This window comes from Rhinopithecus bieti, unplaced genomic scaffold (assembly GCF_001698545.2).
Source record: "Rhinopithecus bieti isolate Rb0 unplaced genomic scaffold, ASM169854v2 scaffold_44592, whole genome shotgun sequence".
Lineage (NCBI taxonomy): Eukaryota > Metazoa > Chordata > Mammalia > Primates > Cercopithecidae > Rhinopithecus > Rhinopithecus bieti.
The window spans coordinates 1329417-1344985 of NW_016818423.1; the positions used below are offsets into that span (position 1 = coordinate 1329417).

General features: G+C 42.6%; 1 protein-coding gene across 2 annotated transcripts in view; it reads left to right on the top strand.

Annotated features, from left to right (window-relative positions):
- KHDRBS1 (KH RNA binding domain containing, signal transduction associated 1) overlaps positions 1–15569 on the top strand; it is a 45955-nt gene that overhangs the window by 7238 nt on the left and 23148 nt on the right. For both annotated transcript variants that reach the window (XR_001882406.1, XM_017857060.1), the window contains exons 2-5: positions 9034–9158; positions 10246–10362; positions 11893–12039; positions 14966–15099. Coding sequence is in view for 1 of the 2 variants with exons in the window: in XM_017857060.1 (XP_017712549.1) it covers positions 9034–9158; positions 10246–10362; positions 11893–12039; positions 14966–15099 (523 nt within the window). In the remaining variant the exon portion in view is untranslated. The remainder of the gene's footprint in view (positions 1–9033; positions 9159–10245; positions 10363–11892; positions 12040–14965; positions 15100–15569) is intronic.

Sequence of the window (15569 nt, forward strand, 5' to 3'; positions counted from 1 at the left end):
TTTTTTTTTTTTGAGACAGGTTCTTACTCTGTCACTCAGACTGGACTGCAGTAATGCAATCGTGGCTCACTGCAACCTCTGCCTCCCGGGTTCAAGCGATTCTTCTGTCTCAGCCTCCTGAGTAGCTGGGACTACAGGCACACGCCGGCACACACCAGCACGCCCAATTTTTAGATTTAGCTAGAGTAAATCTTTAAATCTTTAAAGGGTTTAACTAAACCCCATCAGGATTTCACCATGTTGGCCACAATGGTCTCAATCTCCTGACCTCGTGATCTACCCACCTTGGCCTCCCAAAGTGCTGGGATTACAGGTGTGAGCCTTTGCGCCCCAGCCAGTATATTTCTTTAATTTGGTTAATGGTTGTAGATCCCTATTGTGTATCAAGCATTGTTCTGTACTAAGAATTATAGATCTCAGCAGTGGAAAGAATCCAGAGATTGTTAAACAACAGGCAAAGGAGAAGTGCTGTGTTTAGAAGTGTAGAACCAAGTATATTGGGTGGCTAGAGGGGGGTATGAAATGAACCCTGACCTTGTAGATCAATTCTGCTGAGAATCTTGCTCTCCTAGAAACACTTGCTCTGGACACCTTAGAAAATCTTGAGCATTGTCTTATTCCTTATGCAGACCATATCAAACGTTCAGTTGGCTGGGCGCGGTGGCTCACGCTTCTAATCCCAGTCCTTTGGGAGGCCAAGGCGGGTTGATTACAAGGTCAGGAGATCGAGACCATCCTAGGTAACATGGTGAAACCCTGCCTCTACTAAAAATAGAAAAATTAGCCGGGTGTGGTGGCACGTGCCTGTAGTCACCGGCTACTCGGGAGGCTGAGACAGGAGAATCACTTGATCCCAGGAGACAGAGGTTGCAGTGAGCTGAAATTGCGCCACTGCACTCAAACGTGCACTGCACTCAAGTGTGGGCAACAGAGCAAGACCCTCTCTCAAAAAAAAAAAGTTCAGTTAATGATATATTTGTAGTAATTTGTTTTTAGTTAACCCAGCCTGGTTGATAAAGTTTGTATGTAATTTTCCCAAACTTCTCTAGTATTAACATTTTTTAATACATTACATCTCTCTCTCGCCCTCTCTCTTTTTTTCTTACCATTTTTCTTCTTAACATTCTCTTTTAAAGTCATACACCAAGCATGTAGGAGAGCTGGGAATCAAACCCATTTTGTCTAGCTTCAAAACCCATGTTCTTTCCTCAGAGACGTATTAAGCATCATGGAAGCTTGCAGTCTGGTTGGGATAAAAAAAAAAAAAAAAAGGGGGGGGGAAAGGTTAAGTTATAGTAAAAGATGAAGGAAATGTCAAAAGGTTAATTGAATTTACTCTCTTTGGTATAAGAAGTGACTTGGGTTTAAGTGTCTGCTATGTCACTAATTGGTTTTGAGATCTTGGGCAAGTTATATAACTTTTCTGAGCCTGAGTTTCTTCGTCTGTCACATGAAGATAATACTGGTTACAAAGACGAAGTGAGATAATAAATACAAAATTCCTGACACATAGAAGGCAGTGGATAAGATATGATTATTCTAAGTGGCCAGGAAACAAATGGGTCACCTCTTGTGTTGTTTACACCTCAGCTTTGTTTTCTGTGGCTCTTGGGACATCCAAGGTCTCCAGAGACCCAAGCAGAGATTACTTAAAGAAGTCAGTTCTCAAAAGGGTTATCTAGAAAGTACTTTTGCTTGAGGTTGAACCATTTTTAGGAAACTCCTCCTTGATTTTTTTCTTCACGCTTCAGTCTACTCTAGCTCTCCAGGGAAAGCAAGGACAAGGAGAGACATACAGAGTTGAAAAGGAAAAAAGAAAGACCATCAGACCACTGAACATCTGAGACACCCATAAAGCCTCTTTATTACCTTTAGGCTACATGCCAGTGCCTGAGGGTGTAAATTGTACTTCCCAAAATTTTATACAAATCAGCTCTTCCTTGCTTAAATAAAGTGTGCCCCCCACAAACACACACTCATCAAGAGACAATAGGAAAAGCATGAAATTAAAAGTTAGAGGCCCAGTGTGGTGGCTGACGCCTGTAATCCCAGCACTTTGGGAGGCCAAGGTGGGCGGATCACCTGAGATGAGGAGTTGAAGACCAGCCTGACCAACATGGTGAAACCTTGTTTCTACTAAAAATACAACATTTAGCTGGGCATGGTGGCAGACGCCTGTAATCTCAGCTACTCGGGAGGCTGAGGCAGGGAGAATTGCTTGAACCCAGGAAGTGGAGGTGGCAGTGAGCGAAGATTGCGCCACTGTACTCCAGCCTGGGCGACAGAGTGAGACTTCGTTTCAAAAAAAAGAAGGCCTGAGTTTTGGGGGTTTTCTAAAACTTTTTGTTAAATTTTTTTTAGAGACAGGGTCTTACTCTGTCACCCAAGCTGGAATGCAGTAGCGCCATTATAGCTCACTGCAGCTTCCAGCTCCTGGTCTTAAGTGATCATCCTGCCTCAGCCTCTCTAGTAATTGGGACAACAGATACACACCACCACACTGAGCTAATTTAATTTAATTTAATTTTTTTTTTTTTTACATTTTAGTAAAGATGGGGTCTCACTCTGTTGCCCAGGCAGGTCTCAAGTTCCTGGACTCAAGCAATCCTCCCACCTCGGCCTCCCAAAGTTCTGGGATTATAGATGTGAGCCCCTGTGCCTAGCCAGGCCTGGGTTTTTAATTCTTAATCTGTTACTTTAACAATTTTATGACCTAGAGATAGTTATTTAACCTCTTTGAGTTTTTATTTCCCCAGATGTAAGTAACTCAGTTCACTGAGTTATTTAATCTCTTTGAGTTTTTGTTTCCTCAGATGTAGATAATTCGGTTCACTGAGTTATTTTTGAGGATTAGTGAGGTAATAGTTCTATGGTATTTGATATATAGTAGGCATCAAATAAATATTCAGCCCCAGTTGGGTCAGGTGGCATGTACCTTTAGTCCTCGCTACTGAGGAGACTGAGGTGGGAGGATCCCTCGAGCTCAGGAGTTCGAGGCTGCACTGAACTATGATGGTGTCACTGTACTTCAGCCTGGGCAGTAGAGAACCCATCTCTTTAAAAAAAAAAAAAAAAAAAAAAAAGGGGCCCCAGTAGGGCGCCCCAAAACCCCCCCACTTTGGGAGGCCGAGGTGGAAGGATCTTTTGAGCCCACAAGTTCAAGACCAGCCTGAGCAAAATAGGGAGACCCCATCTCTACAAAAAAAAAAAAAATTAGCCAGGCATGGTGGCACATGCCTGTGGTTGCAGCTACTGGGGGTGCTGAGGTGGGAGGATCGCCTGAACCCAGGAGGTTGAGGCTGCAGTGAGCCATGATTGTGCCACTCACTCCAGCCTGGGTGACAAAGTGAGACCGTGTCTCAAAAAAAGAGAACAAGGAACCCCCTACCCCCTTTTTTTTTTGTGAGACGGAGTCTTGCTCTGTCACCCAGGCTGGAGTGCAGTGGCGCAGTCTCGGCTCACTGTGACCTCCGCCTCCCAGGTTCAAGCAATTCTCTCAGCCTCCCGAGCAGTTGGGACTATGGGAGCATACCACCACGCCCAGCTCGTTTTTATACTTTTAGTAGAGATGGGGTTTCACCGTATTGGTCAGGCTGGTCTTGAACTCCTGACCTCAGGTGATCTACCCACCTCAGCCTCCCAAAGTGCTGGGATTACAGGCGTGAGCCACAGCGCCTGGCCCCCTCCACCCTTCTTGAAAGCTCAAGTAGCTTCTTAGTCTTCTGCTTGCTTCCTTTTCTTCCCTCTCTCTCTCTCCCTTCATCTCCTCCCTGCCCACTCCCTCGTTCCCCCTCTCTCTTCCCTCCTTCTTTCCTTTCTCCCTCCCTTCCTCCCTTTCTCCCTTCCTCCCCCTCTCCTCCCTTCTCCTTCCCTTCTCCCTCCTCTCTCCCTTCCTCGCCTGAACTGGAGTGCAGTTGCACCGTCATCATAGTTCACTGCAGCCTTGAACTCTTGGGCTCAAGCAATCTTCCCACCACAGCATCCTGAGTAGCTGGGATTATAGACATGTACCACTACACCCAGCTAATTAAAAAATATTTTATTTATTTATTTATTTATTTATTTATTTATTTTTGGTAGTGACAGGGTCTTGCTGTGTTGCCCAGGCTGATCTCAAGCTCCTGGGCCCAAAGCAGTCATCCTGCCTCAGCCTCCCAAAGCACTGGGATTACAAGCTACTGTGCCCAACCAGTGTTTTGCTTTGTAGGTTAAAATTCAGATTCTCTTTTCAACCCTCTGTTTTATTTAAATGATCCTTCTCTAAATTCTCTAAAAATGCTTTGCTTTGCTTTTTTTGAGACAGGGCCTTACTCTTTCACGCAGGCTGGAGAGCAGTGGCATGATCTTGGCTCACTACAGCCTCCAACTCCTTATCCTCCTGTCTCAGCCTCCCAAATAGCTAGGACCACAGGCCCATACCACCATGCCTGACTAGTTTGTTATTTTTTTGTAGAGAAGGGGTCTCACTATGTTGCCTGCTGTGGTCCCAAACTCTTGGGCTCCAGTGATCCTTCTGCCTCAGCTTCCCTGAATGCTGAGATTACAGGTGTGAGCTACCATGCCTGGCCACTGCTGTTCTCTAAAAAGTTGTGAAATCATTGGACAGAAGGATTCTAAGATCTGACTAGTTCAAAAATAGAAGAATCCATGTTATAGAAAGGTCTTATATTATCACAGTGGTCTTTAAGAAATGAAAAAATGAAAGGCCTTAAATTCACAGAGTGTATTACATTGCATGTAAACACACCTTCCTGTAGGAGTATAACAGATTAACAGACTTTGAGTCATCTTGCACTGACCAAGGTTTCTGGAAAGTGGTATAAAATACAGCTGAAAGGTCTAACTCGATAGCCTAGGAAGCACAAAGCGACATAGATAAAATGAAGTATCTAATTTGTTCCACATTTTTTTTGTTGTTGTTGTGATGGAGTATCACACTGTTGCCCAGGCTGGAGTACAGTGGCATGATTTCAGCTCGCTGCAACCTCTGCCTCCTGGGTTCGAGAAATTCTCATGCCCTCAGCCTCTCAGGTAGCTGGGATTACAGGTGTGAGCCACCACCGTGCCTGGCTAATTATGTGTGTGTGTCTGTGTATATATACACGTATATATACACATATATACACACACATATATACACACGTATATACACGTATATACACATATATACACACATGTACATATATACACGTATATATACACCTATACGCACATATATATACGTATATACACACATACACACACACACATATATATATTTTTTTGAGATGGAGTCTCGTTCTGTTGCCCGGACTGGAGTGCAGTGGTGTGATCTTTGCTCACGCTCACTGCAAGCTCCACCGCTTCCCGGGTTCACGCCATTCTCCTGCCTCAGCCTCCCAAGAAACTGGTACTGCAGGTGCCCGCCACCACGCCCAGCTGACTTTTTTGTATTTTTAGTAGAGATGGGGTTTCACCATGTTCGCCAGGATGGTCTCCATCTCCTGACCTCGTGATCTGCCCACCTCGGCCTCCCAAAGTGCTGGGATTACAGGCGTGAGCCACTGCGCCCGGCCTATATATATATTTTTGAGATGGAGTCTCGCCCTCTCACCCAAGCTGGAGTACAGTGGCACAATCTCGGCTCACTGCAGCCTCTGCCTCCTGGCTTCCAGCGATTCTCCTCCCTCAGCCTCCTGGGTAGCTGGGATTACAGGCGCATGCCACCACGCCTGGCTAATTTTGTATTTTAGCAGAGACAGAGTTTCACCATGTTGGCCAGGCTGATCTCGAATTTTGTCTTCAAGTGATCCGCCCACCTCGGCTTCCCAAAGTGCTGGGATTACAGACGTGAGCCACCGCGCCTGGCCTATATATATATATATATATATCTTNATATATATATTTTTGAGATGGAGTCTCGCCCTCTCACCCAAGCTGGAGTACAGTGGCACAATCTCGGCTCACTGCAGCCTCTGCCTCCTGGCTTCCAGCGATTCTCCTCCCTCAGCCTCCTGGGTAGCTGGGATTACAGGCGCATGCCACCACGCCTGGCTAATTTTTGTATTTTTAGCAGAGACAGAGTTTCACCATGTTGGCCAGGCTGATCTCGAATTTTTGTCTTCAAGTGATCCGCCCACCTCGGCTTCCCAAAGTGCTGGGATTACAGACGTGAGCCACCGCGCCTGGCCTATATATATATATATATATATATATCTTTTTTTTTTAGTAGAGATGGGGTTTCACCACGTTGGCCAGGCTGGTCTCGAACTCCTGACCTCAGGTGATCTGCCCACCTTGGCCTCCCTAAGTGCTGGGATTACAGGCGTGAGCTACCACTCCCGGCCTGTTCCATGTTATTAAAAACTCCTTGGTGATGTTCTCAGATCAGAATTATGGCATATTTGTTCTTCTAGGACTTCGAGGATTGAGTACCTAAGTTTTCCAGTCTGAGAACTTAGAAAGTGGTGTGGTCAGGTACAGTAGGCTCAAAAAGATTGATCAGAAAAAGTTAATATTAGCAGCAGGGGAAAAGAGGTAGAGGTCAGAATCTGCCACCAAACAGTAAGGGTTAGGGTTAGGATTACCCTCACAAGTATAGTGTTGAATGAAGCATTACTCTATTAATTGTAAGGTCAAATTTGTTTTCTATTCCAGGCAGTGAAACATAAGATTGTGAAGAGCACTGTCATTTACAGTTCTTCTTGTAGGATTAAAGGTTTTAATTAAGTATATTTACAGTTCGTCAGCAATTTTGTCAGAAAACCAGAGAGTTATGTGCTCTATTAGTTCATGGTATAGTATAGCATCTGAAATTAGGCTTTTTAGCAAACAAGCCTTCAGTCTGAAATTCTAATTCTATATAGCATGTCTGAGTCAGTTACTTTGCTTCATCTATATATTTCACAGCTGCACCTCTCTAAACATTTATTATAAAAACTCCCAGTGCAGTAGCTCACACCTGTAATCCCAGCACTTTGGGAGGCTGTGGTGGGTGGATCACTTGAAGTCACACCAGCCAACATGGTGAATCTCTACTAAAAATACAAAAAAAAAAGCCGGGCATAGTGGTGCATGCCTGTAGTTCCAGCTACTTGGAAGGCTGAGGCAGGAGAATCGCTTGAACCCGGGAAGCAGAGGTTCCAGTGAGCAGAGATTGTGCCACTGCACTCCAGTCTGGGTGACAGAGCGAAACTGTGTCTCAAAAAATAATAATAATTAGTAAATAAATAAAAACTGTTAAGGGTATAGATTTGCAAAACGTGTTTGACGTAGGGTATGTTTATACTTTAAGCCAGTGATTTTCAAAGTATGATCCCTGGACAGCAGTATCAGAATTACCTGGGAACTTGTTGGAATTGCAAATTCCTAACACAAATCCCAGACTGGGTTTGAGGCCCAGCAGTCTAGTTTAATAAGCCCTCTTCTAGGTGATTCTGATGCATGAAGAAGTTTGGGAACCCTAGTCTTAAAATTCTAGAACATGGGAATACTATTATTCTCTGATATTTAGAATATTCCACGGATTTTAGGGAGTATATATATTTTAACCATTCTCAGTGGATCATACAAGCTTTCAGTTGCTGCTCATTCCTTGGGCACTTTTCCCTCATCTCTGTTAGAACTCCTGTTATAGCACTTAACTATACTTCACTGCCACCCCTATAGTCTGGGAACTCCAGTATATAAACAGTGAAGAACAGAGACCAGTCTGACTTGCTCTGTTGTATCTCCTGTGCTTTGCAAGACAGATGCCTGGCTCTTAGTAAGTCTTCCATAGTGGTTAACGATTGTACCTATTATAGCTCTCCCTTCGTCTGCCTCTCCATACCATAGGAAGCACTTAAACACTTGCAGTCACTCAATGAATGAAGTTCCTTAATGGTAGGAAATCTTTTTATATGCCAAGTTTCTATCTAATGAAACTGTCTTAACCTGCGAATTGAAAGTACTTTTGGGTGATGATGGATATGTCTGTGACCATGATGGTGGTGATGGTTTCATGGGTGTATACTTATCTCCAAACTCATCATGAATTGTATACATTAATTATGTATAGGTTTTTACATATCAGTTATACTTCAATAAAATGTTTTTTTAGAAAGTACCTTGTGGCTGGGCTGGACGCGGTGGCTCACGCCTGTAATCCCAGCACTTTGGGAAGCTGAGGCAGGTGGATCAGCTGAGGTCGGGAGTTCAAGACCAGCCTGACCAACATGGAAAAACCCCATCTCTCCTAAAAATACAAAATTAGCTGGGCATGATGGCGCATGCCTGTAATCCCTGCTACTTGGAAGGCTGAGGCAGGAGAATCGCTTGAACCCAGGAGGCAGAGGTTACAGTGAGCCAAGATGGCACCATTGCACTCCAGCCTGGGCAACAGGAGCGAAACTCCGTCTCAAAAAAAAAAAAAAAAAAAAGTACCTGGTGCATTTTGTATCGTTTAGACATTGGCTGAATTTGGGCTAGATAATGGTGACGATATATTAAGTACTTTATGAAAAATTGGCTTTAATTAGGCATATCTACATATTTTATTAACTTCTCTTACGTCACATGACTAGTGAGTAGCAGAGTAAGAACAAGGTCTTTCAGACTCTTAAGGACTAGTATCTAGAGTACTAATGTCACCGTGGAACTTTAATGGAACTATCCATTGTATATTTAGATTATTGACTTTTGTTTTTTTCAAGGTAAGATTATATTTTGTCTTGATGCAGATTTTGATATTTTGTTTGTTTCTTTATTCTCCTTTCCCCATCTCACCCAATTAATTTTGTTAAATCGGTTTAAGAAACATTTAAATGTCTCTATTCTCACGTGAGGCTTCAGGTGAGGTTAGAAGAGCACACTGCTTTTATTAGAAACAGGCTTTGGGCTTTCTAATCAACTTCATATAACTTTAGTACTTTCAGCTAGTTTCTTTCTGAAATTGGCACATTCATGTGTACTATTTGGTCTCACTATATGGTACTTCATGTTATTGCTTTAAGCAGACTTCAAAATTTGCTTTTATTTACCAGAGCAAAAATTTAAATTGTTTTTCCTATTCAGAAATTGAGAAGATTCAGAAAGGAGACTCAAAAAAGGACGATGAAGAGAATTACTTGGATTTATTTTCTCATAAGAACATGAAACTGAAAGAGCGAGTGCTGATACCTGTCAAGCAGTATCCCAAGGTAAGGCAAAAAGTGCCTTGCACCTTTGAGTTATCTTTATAGTTATGAGAGAGTCATGGACTCCTGGGGATTGTGATGCTTTAGAAACTTAAGCCTGTGAAGCTTCTCTTTCATGCTTGCAGTACCTGTTTCTGGCAATTGAAATATCTAAGTTCTTAACTAATAACATAATTATAGCCAGGAAGGAAATGTAATAATCTTTTATTGTCAAAAGTTTCTTTCTTTAATGACTGCTTAGGCTACAAGTTCAAAGAAAAAATAAAACCTGAAGGGTTGCTCTCTGTCAAAAGACTAACCTGAAATCTAAATAAAAGGAAATATAATACAAATCCTCAATTGGATGAAGTTAATTTTATTTTCTTACTAAAAGTTTACTTCTAAGTAAATGCTCTTTTTTTCTTCCTTTTTTTTTTTTTAAGGAAAGCAATTAGTTACATTTAGTTTATCCAGCGTGCTATCAAAGGGTGCTATATAGTCTTTTCTAAGGTCACTGCCTTAACAATGTTTATGTATGTTAAGGCATGCATAAACAGGCACAGTGGCTCATGCCTGTAATGCCAGCATTTTGGGAGGCCAATGCAGGCAGATTGCTTGAGCCCAGGAATTCAAGACCAGCCTGAGCAACATAGCGAAACCCTATCTCTACAAAAAATACAAAAATTAGCCTGATATGGTGATAAGCACCTATAGTCCCAGCTACTCCAGAGGCTGAGACAGGAGGATCACTTGAGCCCAGGAAGTCGAGGCTGCGGTGAGCCATGATCATGTCACTACACTTTGGCCTGGGCAACAGAGTGAGAGCCTGTCTCAAAATAAAGTAAAAAATAAAATAGTAAAGGTCTTAGTATATTATGGGAGAGCGCCAGAATACATCAGAAAAGCCAAATTCAGGTCTAGGAACCTGCCACTTTCTAGTTTCATAATCTTAAGCTAATCACTTTATTAATATGGCTTCAGCATCCTTCAGCAAAATGGGAATGGTAATACTCTACCTTTGCAGGGTTGTTTAAAATCAAATGAGGTAATTTATGTGGAGATGTTTTTATATAGTAGCATATATATTTAGAAATCCTTTATTTTCTGTCAGTTCAATTTTGTAGGAAAGATTCTTGGACCCCAAGGGAATACAATCAAAAGACTGCAGGAAGAGACTGGTGCAAAGATCTCTGTGCTGGGAAAGGGCTCAATGAGAGACAAAGCCAAGGTAAGCTCACATTAGTGAGGCAAGAGGACATCCTAATGCCTTCTGCTTGCCCAGAATGCAGTATGGATCCCTTATAGAGGCAAGAATTTTGTGTATGTACAGAATGTGGCTCCTTTAAGTTTGCATTGGATGCAAGAGATTATACACCAAGTTAATTTACTTGCTTGGCAACCCTGGAAGAGCCTAGGTATGCCCTGGTGATAGTTTTCTTTTGGACTTTTGACTGCATAGTAATGGACACAGCAGTAGCATCTTGCGCGTTGGTAGGATTGTCTGTGAAAACTTGAAAGGGGAGCTGGATATACTAAAACTTAGTCTAAAGCAGACAAAAGACACTAAAATGCAAACAGCACACCCCTTTTTTTGTAACCTGGAAAAGTGAGAACAATAGTGTTGTGAGAGCAGATGAGTTTGAGGATTAGTTGGTTTGTTTTATAGCCAGCTGGAATGTGAGGCTCACTAAAAGAATGTATTCCAAAAGGAACCATGAGTAATCTGGACTACAGAATCTAATGAGTCTTTTCCCATGCCATAGCTGCATACACTGTGTACTCTGTGACAAGAAACTTCTCACCGAAACAGAATGGTCTTAGCCTTCTGGGGTCACCTTATTTGATGAGATATGCCTGCTACAGTCCAAAAACCTATTCTTTCAACCCTCCTTTTATGTAGCCTAATGGACACGTGTTTGTTTTCTCAGGTCATTTCTTACTAGATGCATATAGTTAGGGCTGAAGTGTGTTGTTCTGGCTAATGAGATTTACATGAGCTTTTCTTCTCTCTGTCCTGACTTCTTTCTTCCCCTAGCACTCCCTAGACCATATAAGCAGATAAGCAGAGCTCGTGGTGATTAACCGCTCTACCTGAGATTTAAAAACAAATGCTTGGCACACAGCTATTATCTGAATAGAGACTAGAATTAAGTTTTTCTTCTTTATGCTTTTAGTAAGAGCTCCAGTGGATATCTCAGGGATTTAAGATGACAGTTAACTGTTAGCAGCAGACCATGTGCAAGTTTAGCTGTGCAAATTACTGTTCTTCAGAGCTTGTTTCACTTTTTTTTTTTCTCGAGACGGGGCCTTGCTCTGTTGCCCACGCTGGAATGCAATGGCGCAACCTCCACCTCCCGGGTTCAAGTGATTCTCCTGCCTCAGCCTCCTGAGTAGCTGGGATTACAGGCAAGCACCACCATGCCTGGCTAATTTTTGTATTTTTAGTAGAGGTGAGGCTTAATCATGTTGGTCAGGCTGGTCTCGAACTCCTGACCTAGTGATCCACCCACCTCGGCCTCCCAAAGTGCTGGGATTACAGGCATGAGCCACCATGCCTGGCTGCTTGTTTTACTTTCTTACACTGTACTATTTTTATTTCTTTTTTTTTTTTTTTAATTCTTCTCAGCTCATACCAATTAAACTTTACTGTTTTTCTTAGACATTGGGGATGTTTCTTGCTGTTTCTTTGGCTTAGAGGTAAAGGTGTTGTTTTCTCGCTAGTCCATGTGGTGTGACGTTTCTCTGCATTTTTCCATAGGAGGAAGAGCTACGCAAAGGTGGAGACCCCAAATATGCCCACTTGAATATGGATCTGCATGTCTTCATTGAAGTCTTTGGACCCCCATGTGAGGCTTATGCTCTTATGGCCCATGCCATGGAGGAAGTCAAGAAATTTCTAGTACCGGTAAGGAAATCCATATCCTGTGTCTTCTGAGCAAAAGAGAGCTGGGATCTTATGCTGTTGTGAAGGTAGGGTTTCTTAACTAAGGTCTCTGCATAACCTGTATGTATACCAAATTCTGCATTTATGTTCATTTTCCTGAGGTAGTTCATTGCTTGTACCTAGTTCTCCGAACATTATGCTCCAAGGCCACTCTGTCCCTCCTTGTCTAATGTGGTAGTCATTGTGTACCGGTATCTGTTGTCAGTATCTCGGGTCCACAATGTGCCTGCATTCTGATACTTGGTTAACTAAGGTTTAACAGGGTCTTCACCTAGCTGAGTATTTTGGTAGTAGTGTGGAACAAGGAGATTGTGTTAGGAAGGTGACTAAGGTGCGTCCCTGCACTCAAGAAGTTTATGCTGTAGAGAGTAGAGGCTAGCAGTAAGCAGCTTATAGCATCTAGTGTTACTGAGTTAAATTCTGACCTGAGCACACTCAGGGATTTCTTTCCTGGAGGAGTTTGCTGAGGATGAGTTTGGTTTGGAAGAGGCTGACTGTTGATGTTTCACAGATTGGTGAGCAGCTTTTTTCAGACTATAACTGAGGACTAGATAGAGATGGGACAGGCCAGTTTATCTATCTTGCTTATTACTATCTTTGAATACTTGGTTGGAATGTTACTTTGAATAAATAGGAAATGGTACTATTTTTGCCTTTTAGCAAGGCCGGGTGGTTGTCAGAGTTAACATACTACTGTTGAATATTTAATAACAAGGATGAATCTGGAAGCTTATGAAGGATTTGGAATATTATTCAACTAGAATTGAGTAAGTGTCATGTGTTCATCAGAAAACTAAGAGGAGGTAAGATACAGTCCTTGGTTTTCTTGAATGTTAAATGAGGGAGTTGGAACTAAATGTAGTGTCAGAGGATGTGAAATTGATACAGCAAAAATTTATAGGCAGCGTGGGCCGGACACGGTGGCTAACGCCTATAATCCCAGCAATTTGGGAGGCCGAGGTGGGCAGATCACCTGAGGTCAAGAGTTCGAGACCAGCCTGACCAACATGAGAAACCCCGTCTCTACTAAAACAAAATTAGCCGGGTGTGGTGGCGCCCAGCTACTCAGGAGGCTGAAGCAGGAGAATCGCTTGAACCCGGGAGGCAGAGGTTGCAGTAAGCCGAGATTGTGTCATTGGACTCCAGCCTGGGCAACAAGAGTGAAACTCCATCTCCAAAAAAAATAAAACAAAACTTTTAGGCATTTTGTACCCGTAATGCTGAACTCCAAGGATGCCAACAGTCTCAAATGTCTTTGCAGCTGCTTTGCTTTCAAGTACCTCATCTTCATTAGAATGTTCAACATGAAACAGACCATTTAACATATCCTAGAGAAAAACACAGCTGGTTAATCTTACTCAAGGGAATTCTTTTTACTCTTTTGGGGTGTTCTATTGATCACCCAAGCATTCAATTTCCAAAGGACTGCAGAGGGAATACCCATCTCCTCTCTTTATTGTTAGTCTCCCTCATATTCCTCAGAAGGGTTAGGTTTATGAGGCTTCCATGTAAGTGAATCTTTTGAAAAAGATGCCTGCAGGGGAGACATGGGTTTCCTCAGTGTTGCTGTGGTAGTTGGAGGAGTCTGAGCAATGGTCTGGCATTAGTTACTTGATTCTCCAAGGTGTGAGTCTCAAGCAGCAGTAATATGTAAGATAGGAGGAGCCGGACAATTGAGCGGGGCATCAAAGACTAGCATCATCTATTGAATCTGTATACACCTGGGATATGTAAAAATGCATGAAGTATTAAAACTGAATGGCTCTCAACAGGAAGTGTGAAAAGATTTGCAAATGGCATTTGGCTTGATTTTTCCCTCTTGTGGAGGAAAAAAAAGTGAGATTATTTTTGCATCTGTGACCAGAGCCCTCCATTCTCCCCTTAGAACAATTAACTATACCAGTAATGCTGCACAGTGCAGTAGAAAGAGCACTGGACCATGTATGTCTGTCTCTCTGTGTCTTCCTGGACAGGTTATCATTTCATGTTTCTGAACTTCAGGTTTTTCATCCAAACATTTCTTAAATATCTGTCAGATGTCTGATACTATGCTTGGGTGTAAAGTTACAAAAATGGCTCCTGAAGAGCTTACAGTTTAGTGACAGACAATTCTAAAATGATACGGTAAGTGCTTGCATGTAGGAATACGTGGTACTTTGAGAAAAGAGGAGTTGTAGGGGTGGCATCAAGAGAAAGTTTTTCAAGAGACACTTATTTAGACAAGTCTTATAAGGATGAGTTAAGAATCCCTCAGGTGGACAAAAAAGACAGTGTAAGGACAAAAAAGCCTGTTGATCCAACACCTAGATTTTGAGACAGGTAATTCCGAATTCACATCTAGAGTCTGCCATTTATTAGCTCTGTGTTCTTAAGCTGGTTGATGTATACTCCTTGCGTCTGTTTTCTTAACTGTAAAATGTGGAGATCTGCCTACTTCAGGGACATTTTGAAGATAAAACTGAAAAGTCTATATAAAGTTTATTATATAGAGCCAAGTGCATACAGCTCCATTAATGGTAGTGGCTTTTATTATTCCAGAAAGAGGAAACTATTTGCAAAGAATGGATGTGTAAGAGTATGCCAGGCTCTGAACTACAAGTTGTTCAGTCTGGCTTGTGAGGAGGTTTTATATATATATATATAGAACGAATGGAAGTGATCCAGAGAGCTAGGCAGGGAGCACATTATGAATAATGAGGGGTTTGCCATCAAGACTTTTCTCAAAGAGGTGACAGGTAGGGTGCCATTTGACTTCAGAGAATGAATGATGTGAGACCTCATCTGGGCTCTCAAAGCTGTTCTTAGAATTCAAGGCTCCCATGGGCCGATGGTTTCTCAGTAGAAACTATAGATATCACACAATACTTGTTGTATCTTTCATTCCCAGGACATGATGGATGATATCTGCCAGGAGCAATTTCTAGAGCTGTCCTACTTGAATGGAGTACCTGAACCCTCTCGTGGACGTGGGGTGCCAGTGAGAGGCCGAGGAGCTGCACCTCCTCCACCACCTGTTCCCAGGTAAAAATAATGGAGACACCCAGAAATAAGATATAAATTTGACTACTAGTATCATCTCTTTTAGTGGTGCTGTTATGTCTCGCTTAGGAAGGGTCTCAGGATTTGTACATTGCATCAAGAATAGAATTCTACAACCAGACATGATGGCTCACGCCTGTAATCCCAGCACTTTGGGAGGCTAAGGCAGACAGATCACCTGACATTAGGAGTTTGAGACCGGCCTGGTCAATGTGGTGGAACCCCGTCTCTACTAAAAATACAAAAATTAGCTGGGTGTGGTGCTATACACCTGTAATCCCAGCTACTCAGGAGGCTGGGGCAAGAGAATTGCTTGAACCCAGGAGACGGAGGTTGCAGTGAGCCAAGATCATGCCATTGCACTCCAGCCTGGGTGATAGAGCAAGACTCCATTTCAAAAAAAAAAGTTCTAGCTCTTGGGCACTTTGACAATAGCCAAGTGCTGCAGTCTA